At 39.0% G+C, this 15996-nt stretch overlaps 1 protein-coding gene across 2 annotated transcripts in view; it reads right to left on the bottom strand.

The window, feature by feature from the left end:
* Positions 1–1193: 1193 nt before the first annotated feature.
* Positions 1194–15996, bottom strand: part of SNX24 (sorting nexin 24) — a 171601-nt gene continuing 156798 nt past the window's right edge. The window contains exons 4-8 of one of the 2 annotated variants that reach the window (XM_038008609.2): positions 10014–10108; positions 8546–8578; positions 7979–8043; positions 2668–2731; positions 1194–1815 (exon numbers count right to left, since the gene is read on the bottom strand). In XM_038008609.2, coding sequence (XP_037864537.1) covers positions 1692–1815; positions 2668–2731; positions 7979–8043; positions 8546–8578; positions 10014–10108 — 381 coding nt within the window. In that variant the 3' untranslated portion in view covers positions 1194–1691. Of the gene's footprint in view, positions 2732–7978; positions 8044–8545; positions 8579–10013; positions 10109–15996 lie in introns of both variants that reach the window. The other variant, XM_008014250.3, reaches the window with a different exon arrangement.

Raw genomic sequence — 15996 nt, forward strand, 5'->3', positions numbered from 1 at the left:
CATGACAGACAGTGTTACTTGATCACTACACCCTTACTCTCTGAGCCTGCACTCATTCAAAAGCCTTTATTGTTTTTATTGTGGTAAGATGTACATGACATAAAATTTATTTTAACCATTTTTAGTGTACAATACTATGGCATTAAGTACATTACCTTGTTAAGCAACAATCACCACCGTCCAGCTCCAGAACGTTTTCATCTTCCCCAGCTGAAACCTATTAAACACTAATTCCCCATTTCCTCTTTTCCCCCAGCCTCTGTCAACCAAAGTTCCACTTTCTGTCTCTATAAATTTGACTATTCTAGATACTTCATAGAAATGGAATCATACAGTATTTGCTTTTTTGTGACTGGCTTATGTCTCTGAATGTCTTCAAGGTTCATCTATGTTGCAGCGTGTGTCAGAATTTCCTTTTCATACATTCATCCATCACTGGACACTTGGGTTGTTTCCACCTTTTGGCTACTATGAATATATGCGATGAACATGGACAAATGTATTAGTCCGTTCTCACATTTCTATAAAGGACTGCCCAAGACTGAGTAATTTATAAAGGAAAGAAGTTTAATTGACTCACAGTTCCACATGGCTGGGGAAGCCTCAGGAAACTTACAATCATGGCAGAAGGGGAAGCAAACACATCCTTCTTCACATGATGGCAGGAAGGAGAGGTGCCAAGCAAAAGGGGGAAAAGCCCCTTATAAAACCATCGGATCTCATGAGAACTTACTCACTATCATAAGAACAGCAGCATGGGGGTAACTGCCCCCATGAGTCAATTACCTCCCGGCAGGTCCCTCTGACGACCTGCGGTCATTATGGGAACTACGATCAATTCAAGATGAGATTTGGTTGGGGACACAGCCAAACCATTATACAAATAGCTGTTTGAGTCCCTGCTTTCTTCTTTTAGGTATATATCCAGAAGTGGAAGTGCTGAATCACATAGCAATTCAATGCTTAATTTTTTGAAGAAGTTATACCATTTCCGACAGAGGCTGCAACCATTTCACACTTCCACAAGCAATGTACAGTTACAAGGGTTCTAATTTCTCCTCCTTCTCTTATCATATTAGAAATAAACATCTATGTGAATGTGTGAGAGGTTTTGTGTGTGCATATGTGTGTGTGTGTGTAGACAGATACAAACCACGTTTCCAACGAAATCTTAGGAGCAGAAGACAAACTCAAATATTTACTTGTTCTTTGTTTTTATTTAACTCCAAATAGCTAATAACATAAAAACATTAAAAAAAATCTCCAATACCCGACTATTAAGTTATTTTTGGTTGACAACACTTGATTATTTAGTTCTTGCTTGTTTTCAACATGTAGTAACAGAATCTATAATAACTTTAAAAGTTTGCAGCAGGCTTAAAACCTGAATATTTAGATCCTAATAAAAAACCATGATGTAGTTATTAGTTTTGATTTTAAATACTTGCCCCCCACAGAACTTATTAAAACGAATAACCATAAATAGGCTAGCTATTAATTAGATCTCAATGAAATGCCCACATACAGCACATACATATAGGTAGTACATATGCTTTTATCCTTTACTACTCAGAGTATGATGTACAGAGGAATTATATCATAAACACCTTTAACTTACATTAACTCAACACATGAGGTCAGTGAAAAGGAAGCCATAAGGAAAATAACATGAAATCCTGTGGTGATCCCACCTATGATGAATGCACACCCTCGAGGAAACCCAGGTGGGTGCTGTCCATCCGCTGGGTGGGTGCTTCGCTCCTTGTCAGTTCACATCTTCCACTAGCGGGGCAAGCATCTTGCAAGGCTATGTTTCTAGTGTTAAAAGGTATGTGCTTTTTTTTTTTTTTTTTTAAACAAAATGACCCCTAAACAAACACCAACAACTTCACTTGGTTTTCAAACAAAGAAACAGTCTTTTTTTCCAACACGGAGGGGAAAAGCTACTTGTAGTGGATGTACAGGTTTCCAACATGGCACCCTTCTAAGGGCTTTCAAGGATCATCCTAATAGCCCATTTTACCTATGTACTGACCTTGGAAGCTAACCCCTGAGTATGATACAACTCCACTCTAATGTAAATTAAAATGCCATGATCTTTAAAAATGCCATAATATTGTCAGTATAATTTAACTTCCAGTTTAGTTCCATCTTCACATTTAGCAGTGTGTGTCTGTGACCGTCTCCTGGTGCCAGCATTTCAGAATGTACTATCACTGGCTGAGAAAATCTCATGGTGAGAAGAGTAGTGTGTCATAAGATCTGAACAAAAAAGCTACCAAAGTTGATCAGTCTCAGTATGATTCAGGATATGATTTCCAATTAGCAAATGGTGCGACTGAAGCAGAGAGTAGCTTTGTTTTGCTACACTCAGTGCTCCCAGGAATATCCTGTGGCCTCCTTTTCGTGGGTTTCTATGCTGGCAGTTACACTCTACTTCTTAAACACTTGGCCTTAGACTGACCACCGCCCTGGTTCAGTTTCTATTTTTAAGAGCACCATTCTAATGGAAATGTCCCTGCCCTGAATTAAGCTGGGACTGTACACTTTACCACTAGCTAGAGCTGTTATATATCATAGCGTTTAGATTAATTTGGTAAGTATTGATTTCCTTGACTGTGACTTCGAAACTTGCTTCTGCTTCTTTTAGCCATGTAGGATTTCTACCTGGGGTGTAGATGAGGGTAAAATATCCCATGGAGGACTCCTTCAATAACCACATTTGGAAAATCTGGAAAAAAAGAAAGAAAGAAAGAAAAACTGCTTTTCTTATGTGAAACAATAATTGCATTTTGTAGAATGGAACAAGGCAAGGCTTACGGTAAACACAGGAATCCGCATCGCCAGGCATTTGCCTGGTTGAGGATGTGCTATCAGTCATGCTGCTTCAGCCTAAAGCCACTTGAGCGCACCACCAGGCGCGGCAGGAATGTGCGGCCAGATTTGTAGCTTATTGATTTAAGGGATGTTCTAATGGTTAATGCTGCTGGGCCTCAGCTCTTTATCTGAATGTTTTCTCACGAGGAAGATGGATTACACTGGCAATTCAATTTCTAACAAAATCTCAATATACTTGAAGGAATTCCAAGATTTCTACTGGGAATACCTTACTGCAGTTTTTCCATTGTGGTTTACAGTGCATTTAGTCCAAGTTGTCTTGAGTCTACTTGTTCTATTAGACTAGCTTCGAAAGAGAGCAGTAAGATGGGGGTCTGTCTTCCTAACTTAAAAGGGCAAATTTCCAACAGAAGTCATCCTGCCAAACTTGAAAACATAGCTACATTATTATAGGAGATAGGAAGGGAGGCCAGGGGTGCAGAGTATGTTCTACTACATTCCAGTCATTAGAGTAGGTAAAATGTGAATGGATTACTTGAATGGGAACCAATCTATCTCATGGTTCAGAAGTTTAATTTTTAAACTTTATTCTGTACATAATGACATCCAGGAACTATCCTAAAGCTGAATACTTTAAAGAAATATAGTTATTACCTAAGAAAATAAAAGTGGTCCAATATTTTAAGAAAAAAAAATGTACATCAAACCTCTATTGTCAACTGTGTAAATAAAATCATTTACTAGCGGATTACTGCCTCATCAGAGGAGGCAGAAAGGCTCTCAGAGGCTAGGGGTAGGCAGAGGGAGCTAGCCAGGTGGAAAGTCTGTGGCCAGAGGGAGCCTGGAGCATTCAGAGACCTAAATGAAGGCCAACGTAGCGAGAGAAGCGGGAATGAGGAGGCTGGAGGGCCCGGGGTGCCCAATCATACCTGGGAAGAACGGATAGGAATTCTGGCTTTATCTAAAACTCAATGGGAAGCTATTGAGGGAGTTTAAGCAGAGTGGGACAGAGTAGAATTGTGTTTTGAAAAACATGATTCTGGCTGCCAACTGGAGAATGGACTGGAGCAAGTTCAAAGCAGACACAAGGAGATCAGTTCGGAGACTACTGCAGTAGTTCGAGAGGGCAATGTGGCAGCCCAAACAAGGTTGAGGATGGAGAACCATGGAGGAATTCTAGAGAAATGAAGGGCGGGATCAAGTGACGGGTTAGATGTGGTTAGTGAGGGAAGGGGTGAAATCAAGGATGCCTCTTGGGTTTCTGGCTTGCATAATCACAGGGTGGTGGGAGAAGACCCAGAATAGGAGTAAAACAGAAGATCATCACCTTGGTCTGGAACTTGTGTTTGAGGCATCCGTGAGACTTGCCAAAGGGGAAGTCAAGAAGTGATAGAATGTGGTGACCAGTTTACCTCAACAAGTATTTATTGAGAGGCCTCTGTGTCCTGGATTGGCCATGTAATAGCTGTGTGACCTTAGGTGAGTTATTGAACATCTCTATGTCTCTCTTTCCTCAACTGTGAAATGGATTTCATAATAGTATCTACCTTATAGGCTGTTTTAAAAATTGGGGAGACAAGCAAGTGAGCACACAAAATAATGTCTTAGAAAATCTCCAACACATGAATATCCAGTTATTTTTGGTTGATGACACTTGATTTTTCAGGGCATGCCTTTCCCCAACATGAAGTAATGGTTTTTCATGAAATATATCTTTGAAAGCCTGTGATAGGCCTTACACGTGTATATTTAGAGCCCAATAAAAAACAATAATTTAGCTAAGCTAATTTTAATTCTAATTGTATTTCTCCCACATAGAAGGGTATTAAAATCAATTGCCACAAATAGAGCTGTTGGTTAATTTTCTAAAAGATACCCAAAAAGGGCATATTACATGAAAGTGGAAGACATGTCTTTATTCTTTGCCACTCACAATATAGAAGTTGATTTGAAGGTCAGTGAAATTACATCGTAAGTATATTTAGCTTAGAAGGATTCAACTAAATAAGTTAAGCAAAAAAGACATAAAGGAAAACAACATTACATACTGTGGGTAACTCTACCACGATGGTAATATGTCAAGCAGTGACAAGAACAGGGCAAGGAGAAAAATACAGCAGGGCATGGGCTGGAGAGGGCCCAGAGACAGGGAAGTGAGGGAAGAACCTGAGTGATGGTGCCATTTGGGTGATGACTTGCAGGAAGGGACAAAGCAGCCCTCTGGGAGGGTGTCTGGGAGAAGGGCATTCCCGGCAGAGGGAACAGCAAGTGCTAAGGCTCTGTATGTATGTCCACCAAGAGCTGAACATATGCTAGATGCTGGGGATTTAGAGGACAAAGACAAAGAACAAAGATAAGATAGTGACCATGACTATAAAGGAAGCAAATAGGGTTCTCTGAAAAAAAGTGAATGGGATGGAGGTGTTTTAAAGCAAGGTCCACCAACTAGTGATCAGAAATAACATAATCAGGGTTTTGGTTTGTTTTCTCATCTGTTCCACTCTACTTTAAACTGTGGATTTCGGCTTCATCATATGCATGATTTACTACAATGTCCATTATTGCCAGCATTACTCAGTAAACTGTTCTTGCCTTTGATTCCCATTGAGAGGTGATGAGAAGGAAGGTGATTTAGGGCAGGTTTTGTTGTTATTTTTGTTGGGTTTTGCTTATTTAATGAACATGTATTGTGAATGGGTAGAGGGGCTTGTGGAGAGGGAGAATCAGCACAGGCTCTCTGAAGCTGTGCCATTCAATGTGAGCCCTGGAAGATAAGAGGCAGCCGGCTATGGGATGGAGAAAAGAAGGCTCAAGGTGGAGGAAACAGCACACCTGAGGCCCAAAAAGAATTCCAGGGTGGCTAGGGCAGAGTGTATGAGGAGGTCCAGTAGGAACATGAGCCTGGGGCAGCTCACAGAGGGCCTTGCAAACAAACCACAGGTAAGAGTCTGGAGCTCACAGGAGAGAGTTGAGATGGAAATACAACATTGTGACTCAGGTGCACACACACGGTAGGCAGGCCACACACAAGGAGATATCTGAAAGAAAGTGTAGTGAGAAGAGGAGAAGGTCTGTGACAGCATTCTGGTCAGCTGCTAGAGAGTGGAAGGAAGTGGGAGAGCCAAGGGCAGACATTGTTTGAAGGAGTAGAAACCGATCAACATGTCTAAAGTACATGAGAGGCCAAGGAAGATGAGGACTGAAAAATATCCATGGGCTTTAGCCACACTGAAATCACTGGGGACTTTGGCAAGAGTTGTTTTGAGTTTCCTGGAAAATCAAATCAAAGACCAAAAAGCAAATGCTTTTCAATCTGTTAAGAGAGTACTCTCCTGATTTCTGATGTTAAAAGCTAAGAGATATTTGATTATTAGTATTTTATAAGAGGATAATCTTTGAAGACAGACACTCCTCTGACTTTGTAGGGGGTCGGGGTCAGTACATCTGTGAAGAAATTTCCATATGCAATATCCTCTGGAATAATAACCTTAATATCTTGCTAAGAGGCATCATAACAAAAATGTGACACAAGTAAAGTTTCTCTTTAAATTAAATGCTGAAGATTTGCAAGAATATATATCATTAGTATAATACTTCTAAGATAACAAGGATCTGATTCATGAAACTGGATTGGTCAAAATTCCAAGAAAACAGATCTGGTGACTGGTCCTCCCATACCTCCCATCCCATCCATCAAACCTGTGATTCACTTATTCTCAAACAGGAGTTCCCTTATTTTGCAAGTCTTCATCCATATTACCATGCTACCAATGATACTTATGTTTTACTCTTTCCAGCTCAAGATATTTACCCCTGAGGTTCCTTCCAAGAAAGTTCCTCCTATTCTTCATTGTCAAGCCAGGCATAGAGCACATGGTAGGCACTGCTCAATAAGCTGGATGAGTTGGATTTAAAGGTCGTAAAATATGTTCCCTCTTCTATCAAGTATCCTGGCTATTCTAGTCTACAGTAACCATTTTACTGTCTACACTTCCGCAGGAATTTCATTCAGATGCATGACATATCTGAGCATAAACAATACATGGAAAAAGTGCTTGTGGAGCCATTTTTCAAAGATAATATGAATAATTTATAAAAGATTTAATCTATATTAGGTTGCATTATTAATATTTGTTAAATATGATATTTTAACACGACATCAACTAACATGTATATTTGTTAAACATAAGAAGCAAATGTTATAGAGAGGAAGTTATTCTTTACTGCAAGGAAAAAGAATATGAGGTCATATTCCTATACAGCAAAGGCAGCTCACTCTGATCAGGGTGCTACTAGGAAGGGTCCGTCAACTCATAAGGTTTTATTGTCAGAAATAGGAAGGGTTTCAATGGATCATTTTTCTATTACTATTTAGTGACTCCCAGAAACAAGATTCACTATGTGCAAAGAGCACAGAAGGAATACATAGGCAACAAGAGGTCCACCCATCAATCATCTTCCCTGGACCCCAATTTTCTCATTTAGCCAATGATAATATCTGCCCTGCTTAGTTCACAAGGTTGTTAAGGAAATTAAGTGAGATAATATATGCAAATGAACTCATAAAGAGATGCATAACAGAATACTTTGAGAGGGACTCTGATGAATTTAAATTTCTTTGCACAGAGAAAAGACTCAGTCGAAAATATTGATTACAATTATACTTAAATCAATTAATTGTATTTAAAACATGCAACTTTCAAAACATACAGTTGGCCATCAAAGATGCTGTAATCTAAATAGAAATGGAGATATGCCTGCAATGTATATATACATAGATTTTTCGGAAGAGGCATTTTTAAAAAGGACTAGATCCTTGAATTTGAACCCTGGCATCTGGACAAAAACAAGCAGAGGCCAAAATGACATGATCGGAAAAATTAAGGACCATAAATACCTTTCTGCCTTATTACTCTAATTCAAAATAGTCTGGTAAGAGAGAAAGAAAAATTACATTTCCTCCTGAAAGGCTGGCCTCAATTAAAATTCTAAATGTCTCTTACACCAAGAGCACTGGTTTATTGGCAGATTATTAAGCCCTGGACCAATGTCACTCTGTTAGACCTGTATTAAAAACGTGGTTTATGTGGTGCAGGGTCAGATCAGTAAAGAGCTGTTAGCAGATGACAGGTTTGATTACCGCTGGCTGCAGGCAAGACGTATGGATCCCTGAGGAACAGCAGCACAGGCTGGTGGGACAGTTTGCTGGAAAGGTCAAGAACAGGCATGTCAGCATCAGGGGACGATGGTAAACAGAAAACACTACAAACTAGCTTTGAGGGGATCAAACTGCTGTGTGGGGACGTCTCAAGGTTTATGTTCTAACAGTGTGGGTGAATAATAGCACACAGAGTGAGAGCAAACAAATGGGCACTGCTCTCATCTTCTAAACATTTCTTTGTGGAATTTGAAGCAGATATACAATCTATACAATAAGTCATTGCTGAAACATGCTTTCCTAAAAATCTTGTAATATGATTGTTGATAAAACATTCTGATTACTTGCATGAAACAATGTAGGGCTCTTATTCCTCCACTCTTAATTCTAACTGGTTACTCCTGTAATTCCCTATCAAATATTTATAATCTTAAAACCAATTTCCAAACAAAGGTTTTTAAGAAAAACATAACTTGAAACACATCGTGGGTGATTAAACATTTAGCAAAACCATAATCCTATTCCTGGCTGATGAGGATTAGTCCTTACCTTGACTCTTCAGACTCTGTTTCATCAAAAGATCTAAAAGTTTTGAAAAAGGAAAAAAAAAACAAAAAAAAAACCACATACATTGAGTCAATGTTTATGCCAACAAAGGAAAAAATACCCAATATTTTTAGATGACTGAATTGGGAGATATTTTTAAGAAGAGTTGTGAGTTTCCACTGAGCCACAGCATGGCTATGCCCCATCCTAAGGAATCTGAAGACTGGAATATTCTTTGATTTCAATTTTCCTGAAGATTACTTAAAAATCCTCAGATTTTATTACTACTTTTGAGCTTGTATAATGGAGAAAACATTTCACTCAATACCATTGCTAATGTCTATTCTAAAAAATACATAAACATATACAAAGCCCAACCTCCCTGTAAACACATACAAGTTGGAACAGAACACACTGACAGCACATTATTTCATTATTTGCCAAGTGTAGTGTATAATTTTTGCTCTGCAATAAGTGGAAAGTGGCCCTGAGTAAACAGTGCTCATGAAGAGCTGTGACAGGTGTTTGCAGCCCCATCATCCAGTGGATGGCTGGGGTTTAACATGATTTTGGGTGTGGTCTGCTTGATCTTCTTGTAGTTAAGGGTGGTTCCTTCAGGCAGGTCTGGAAGCAGCGAGAATATGGGTACACCTCTCTCCTGCATGGATTTTGAGAGTTTGTGATGATTTGTTTCCCTGTAAATGGATATAGTATGCCATGGATGTTTCTGAAGGTCTTCTGAGGCTAGCTCAGCCCACGTCATGTGCCTGTTGCTGGGCAAGTGGCTTGTTTCAGAGTTAATTCTTCGGGAGAGCTTTTCCCAATTGCTAATGATATCAAACCTCTGGGTCCCTCGGTTTAGGACCAATGGGTTTAGACCAATAGATAGGGATTAGGATTTGTAGTTCTGCCACTGGAAGTTTCTGAGAGAGGCAGCTGGACAGTAGAGGAAGAGGGCTCGCCTTGGAAGGCCTCGGTTCTGCAAGTTACAAGGCAAGAGATCTTGGGAAAGACACTAAATTCCTGTGTCTCTGTTTGCTCAACTACAAAATGAGAGGAGTTGGATCAAATCATCTCTAAGGTCATTCATAACTTTAAAATTATATGAATATGTGTACCACCAGGATATGAACTTTGCTTGAGTTTCCACTAATGAGTCCATAACATGTTATCTAGATTCACAATTCCTATCAAGTAACATCATTCTATGTAACGGCGTAATTGAAAAGATTGATTCCTTGAGTCTAAACATGGGTTACTGAACCATGGCCATTTGGCCACAAGATGGACATGAGGACTTCAGAGGAATTCTTTTGACTAAAAGCAGGCAGCCAGCGAGTGCTGTAACAAGCCAAAAGAGTGGGCGTGGCCGGCAGGCTACTCAGGCATCACTCCGGGCTATTTTGTTAGATCAATCGGTCATTGAAGAGTAATTTAAAATATACATCCAATATGCAAACATGATTCTTACCCACAACTTTCTGCCTTTGGTAGAGAGGGCAAGTGTCGCACATTTAGGAAATCAAGAAACAGTTTGGGAAGTTCTTCATTTTCTAAAATGACAGCCTGTGAAAGCAGAAAACAGAATTAGAAACTGAAGTGAAGTTTGCTAGGCAATCAATCAAATGAACTATTTCAAAAAGTCATAACCGTCCATCAAAGTTCTTACCAGCAACATTCCTCACAGTCAAGATGAGGAGTGGTCTCTGTTTTGCCCACCAGGAATTCAGGCTGACATACATGCTAGGGAGTGCTGGCAAATACTGCAGTTTATCTGTTCTTTCATTCAACTGGCATTTATAGAGCACCTACTATACACTAGATGCTGACTAGGGGACAAGACAGTGGGGAGCCAGGTAGAAATGGTTCCTGCCTTCATGGAGATTCTAATCCAGAGTGAATATTTCAAAACCTGGGAACATCAATAATACTGTTAAGATATGTATATCAAATTGTCCTTACTGAATGACAAAGTGGTCTGATATACATTATCTATACGTGTGTGTGTGTGTGTGTGTGTGTGTGTATCTCCCCACAGGAAACCACTACTATTTAGGAAATATAGTAAGTTATTTTTTAACTGGAAGGTTTAGTCAAGAACCCTCAACTATCACCTGTTTTGGCATTAGAATCAACTGACATTTATTGCCATTTGGACAGCTTCACTCAAAGGGTCAGTAACAACTTTACTGCTAAGTGTAAATCAGCATACAGGCTGAAAAAAATCTACAGAGCTTTTCCATTTAGTGAGCTCTGCTACATAGCCGGCATAATGGCATAACCATGTCACTACTCAGAGATCCAGATTATGCAACGTCAAGGAGAAATCTGACAAAGAAGTATGTATCTTCATATCTATGTATTTTTAAAGTCTACCAGAGTGTGTGAACTGAACAGAAGTTTGCCACCTCCCCCTCCTCCTTTTCCAAAAGACCACAGGAGAAAAGCATCAAAGGTTGTATCTTAATCTCTGACTTCAATACAACTATTCTTAAGGGTCATTTTTCATAACTTACCATGGGTAAATTTTGTCCAGTAAGTACATGTTGTTTAAAGAACTATGAGAATTGGTGGTGAAATATCATTCATACAACTGATCAGGAATACTGTGTAGGGTGGTGCATATGATACATAACAAGTAACAAAAGTGAGGTGAAATTATGTACCTTGTAGATACACAGTTCTATATCACATCTTGTTTTTAGCCATGGTTCACATACTGAGTTGCCCCAATTTCTTATCAGGTTTTGTAATACTGTTACCCAGTTCAGGTCATACAAATGGGGTGGGTGACTACACAGGTTGCCAGTCCTCCTAGGCTGCCCTCTGTCCCACACTAGAGCATAGCCCTCCTGGTGTTCAGTCCCTGGAGAGGGGTCATCTAAAGAGCCACCTCCATTGGGGGCTGCTACTATTCTTTACACAGCTCACTGTTCCCACGGAAGCTTAAGGAATAAAAGATAGAAGAAAAAATTGGGGTGTTATACTTTATTCATTAAATAAGAATTTACTGGGCATCTATTATGTTAGACACTGGGACATGATGATAAATCTTACAGGTCCAGTGGAGCATGGGCTGGTGAAGAAAGCTAGCAATGAATAAGTAAACACACACACTAAACAACAACTTAAACTTGCCTTAGAATATAGTGAGATAGAATCGAAATAGCGTATCACTCTCTAAGCGTTTTCCCATCTACCAATGCATTCATCCGTCCATCCCTCTGTCCCTCTCTCCATCCATGTGTGTGTATGTGTTTACTTTCTCCTGGTTATAAAAATAGAAAAATAAAAAGTTCAGAAAATAAAGAGAAAAAAAACCCTCTCTGTTCAGAGGCATAATTTCATTACTATTTCAATTAAATTTCCTTAAATCATTTCACTTTTACCTCAGTTTTTACCTATTTGAGGACACTTTTGGGTGCCCAGAGGTCATTATTTCAGTGCCCATAACTCACAAAGTTCTGGGAATCATCACACATATAAAACTCCAAGGTATTTTGGCTGTGACACATGTTTCAGTGATTGTTTTTCTTCTAGATCTCTGTTTAAGAGGATGATACAATACGTATTTGAATAATAAAGCTTAATGTTGTAACACATGCAGACCTGTTCCCCCAGGCAATAGTTTTAATTATCTGTACAAGTGGTAGCTTTCAGATTTAAAAAAAGACGGAAGAGTATAACATTCTTATCTCCACCCCCACCTTCTTAAAATAAATTAAATCAATAACAAGCGTGGGACACTTTTAATGACCTGAACTACTTAATTTCCAGGATCTTTAGACATGTCATCCATCACTGCAGTATGGAGGAAGACATCTCTTGAGTGTTCAGGGGGTTACTTAGGTTTTATTAATGCAAGATTTAGGGAATTTTAACAAGGTGAATTGTTTATTTGCCTTGACAGATTGGCTTACAATGCACTGGCCACATCTACAGCATGATCATTAATGACAAAAGACAGGCAAAAAGCTGTTTACACTGCAACATAGGGACGGGAATTAATCCTGCTCAGCCTCCCCAAACAGAGTTCTCCAAACAGATGATCACATTGCTTTACGTAAGATATACTGGCAAAAGCAATACAGAAAACTCCAGAAATCTGTGTGTAATTTACTTTGCTAAATTTTCACTGAATATTCTCAAATAATATTTTCCATAAAACAATGACCAATATGTACTTTGGGATTTATAGTTTTAGAGAAGGCAGCATTGAGAGTTAGTTAAGCATTCAGTTATGTGGGCAGGCATATTTCCTAAGTTCTGTTTTAAAAGCTTGGGAGAAAAGAACTAATACTTCAGAGATACAGTAAAATATAGAAGAATTTACCTAATTATGTACAAATGACTGTCATCAGTTGGTACAGAGATGAAAAAGAGGAATTAAATCTTTTTGTTCATACACACGTGACCTTATTCATGAGAAACTGAACAGTAAGGCTGGACCTCACAACTGTTCCATTTACAACTTCTTCAGTTTCTTGAAAGGCTTTTTTTCTGAAGGAACCACCCCTTCTTGAAGCTGTACCCTGGATCATCCTATAGAATAAAGATGTCAGTTCGGTTTAAATCTCTCAACTTTGCTCAACAAGAAGCTCCTAAGTTTTAAAAAATTAAATTTTTGAATATCAAATCCTATCTCTCTATTGTTTTAGATTGCTTATCTTTATTTTTGATTAATATCCATCCAATGATTAATCACTTTCATTCTTTAGAGAGGCAGTGTGGTGTAGGAAGTATGTGGGCTTTCAGCGAAGACTTGAGTTTGAATCCTTTCTCTTTCTATCTTAAAAGGTTATTGTGAGGATTAAATGTCTCCAAGAATCTCTAATACACAATTAGTGATGGATAGATGCTAATTCTCTTTTCTTTGAGTACTATTGTTGTATGAATCCCCAACAACCTATTTTACCAATTTTGAAGTTTGGATTATTGTTCATCAAGCAAACAGAGCTTCTTGGCCCTCTATATTTCAGGTATCTTTTTGAGTATCAGATAAAAGCTGAGTATCCTGCTTGCTGGAAAACACACATACATCTATAATTGTGCTTTCAGTGGCAGGGGGTTTGCAGACCCCTGACAGCCCAGCCAAGAACACCGGCTTTTAGCTTAGACAGGGCAATAGCACTCACTGCTGGGCTCACTTTTCTTTGGCCTGGAGCCTGAGGCACTGTCGGCTGGTGCTGTGTGCCAGCTCCCCAAAGGGGACACGTTGGCTTTCTTGTTTCAGTTTTCTATCTCTTTGTCAATTAGAACCCCACTGGAGGGTATGCTACCTTGCTATTAGAATTCATTAATGCCTTCAGCTCTGGGCTGAGTTGAAGACATTTGTCTGGCACTGAGGCTACTGTGGTAAAGGATTCTTTCTAATACACCAAAATCTATTGCTGCACCGATTCTAGAGAATAATTCATATTCATGATTTCCATGTCTTCTATATATTATTCTAAAATGCAGCAGTCAGTGGTGTGGAGGGGTCCCAAAATTAACAAAACATTAAGGAAAGTATGATTTTCCACTCTATCGTTGCTGGGTTAGAGTACAGCTGATGAAGCACTACCATGCTGCCCGTGTTATAAGAGGGGCATTCTGAACTGCAGGGTAGTGATGGGATCAGGCCCAGTGCTATCTACTTAATTACCCAATGACTCTGGTGGTGGAGTTCTGACGCTGCTCATCCCATTCCTGGATGCAAGTTGGCACACATGGCCTGTCAACTAATTTATACAATAAAACATCAAGAATTCAAAATGAATGTGACAAGTTTGGAGAAAAAGCTAGAAATAAATCCCAATAAATTTTACAGGTATACACACAGAGTGAAATACTGTGAGAAACAGAATTAATTACCCAGATGCAAGACAGAGAGTAGCTGTTTATGTGCGAGAGTCATGGGTCTCAAATGGTAGGTCTACAAGAACTGCTCCTTCCACATGGTATCAAATGAGCTGCACAGTTCTCTCACCCCACTTAAGGTGATATTATCAAGCAACCCCTGCCACCACAAAAGAGAAGAAAGAATAAACCTAGGAAGAGCTAGAGGCAAGCAATGAAAATAACTAAAAGATTTCAAAATAGTTTCCATAAAAACAAGTCATCCAGTATTGGCTATGAAGAATGGAACCAGGCAGTGGAAAGTCAAGGGGATAATGATCTTTAAGTTAACTAACTGTTCTGTTAAGGAAGGTGGCCACTGGTTATCCAGCATTTTCAAAGCTGCTGGAACAAGAAGAAAGTACTGTCAAAAGCAGCAAGGAAGGAGTCATTTTCTAATTGAAGCATGTGCAATAAAAGTAGTAAAAGTGACACAGTATGAAAAGAACAGGCACTGAAGAGCATCAAAATATGCTGGACTCTTTAATAGACTTGTAGATTGGAGATGGCATAGAATTAACAGAGAAATGCACTAAAGAAACTTCCATCCAATTTGTCACTTAGGAATACAAGAAGACCAAAAATCAGGTTATTATGTTGGTACACATAGGAAATGGGGTTAAATGAAAGAACTGTTACAGGTGTGTGATAGGCTGCTTGACATACTTCGATATTACTACATCCAACTCTGATAAATAGTAAAACTGGGCAAAGAGTGTATTTTGTAAAAAACAAACAAAACAATTTTTCTTTACACAATGCTACTCTACTCACTCTTGTAAGAATAAATGACTTTCTCTAAAGCAGACCAGATATTTCCTCAGAAATATCACTTTAAATGAAGAATTTAAAAAAATTTAAACTCTATGAAAGCATTTATAAAAACTTACTGCATGGGGCAGAAAAACAACAGCATTACCACCAACAGCCCCTGAAAGCTCAATGTTTACTCCAGAAGAAATGTTCTTTTTATTGAAAAGGTGCAATTATCATCATGTAACACAAATCACAAAATCCCAATTTTTCTACCTTATCAGCTTTATAAAATCATGTTCCCAAAGGATACCATTGATTAGTTGCACATGTTCTTTCTGTGACATCCCAAATACTTAATTGTCGGTTATCTTTTCTTCTTCAGTAAGTAAAATGTAGTCACAAAATTACAGAGGGACTTGTTCTGCCTTAACCTTCACGAGATGCCATCATGCAGTGGAAAACACTGGTAAAATATCACAGGATAACGCCGTCCGACAAGGGAGACATATAAACACTGTAATGATTTCCCACGAGTTTCCATTTTAGAAAATTGTCACTAAGGCGAGCATAAACGGTGACACATCTCCACTGAGAACACGGTGAAATCGAACGCTGGCATTCTAGTTAGGTCCAAACCTACCCAGCAGCCAATTATAACAGGAATGGAACATCTTGTTGAAAACTTGGACAAGACCACTTTGCTAACCTTCTAAGATCATAGCACAGGGCTGTGTTGTTTTCACTGATTTGATCCTTTTATTCCCTTTTACACACACACACACACACACACACACACACACACACACACACACACACACACA

Source organism: Chlorocebus sabaeus, chromosome 23 (genome assembly GCF_047675955.1).
Source record: "Chlorocebus sabaeus isolate Y175 chromosome 23, mChlSab1.0.hap1, whole genome shotgun sequence".
NCBI classification, from domain to species: domain Eukaryota; kingdom Metazoa; phylum Chordata; class Mammalia; order Primates; family Cercopithecidae; genus Chlorocebus; species Chlorocebus sabaeus.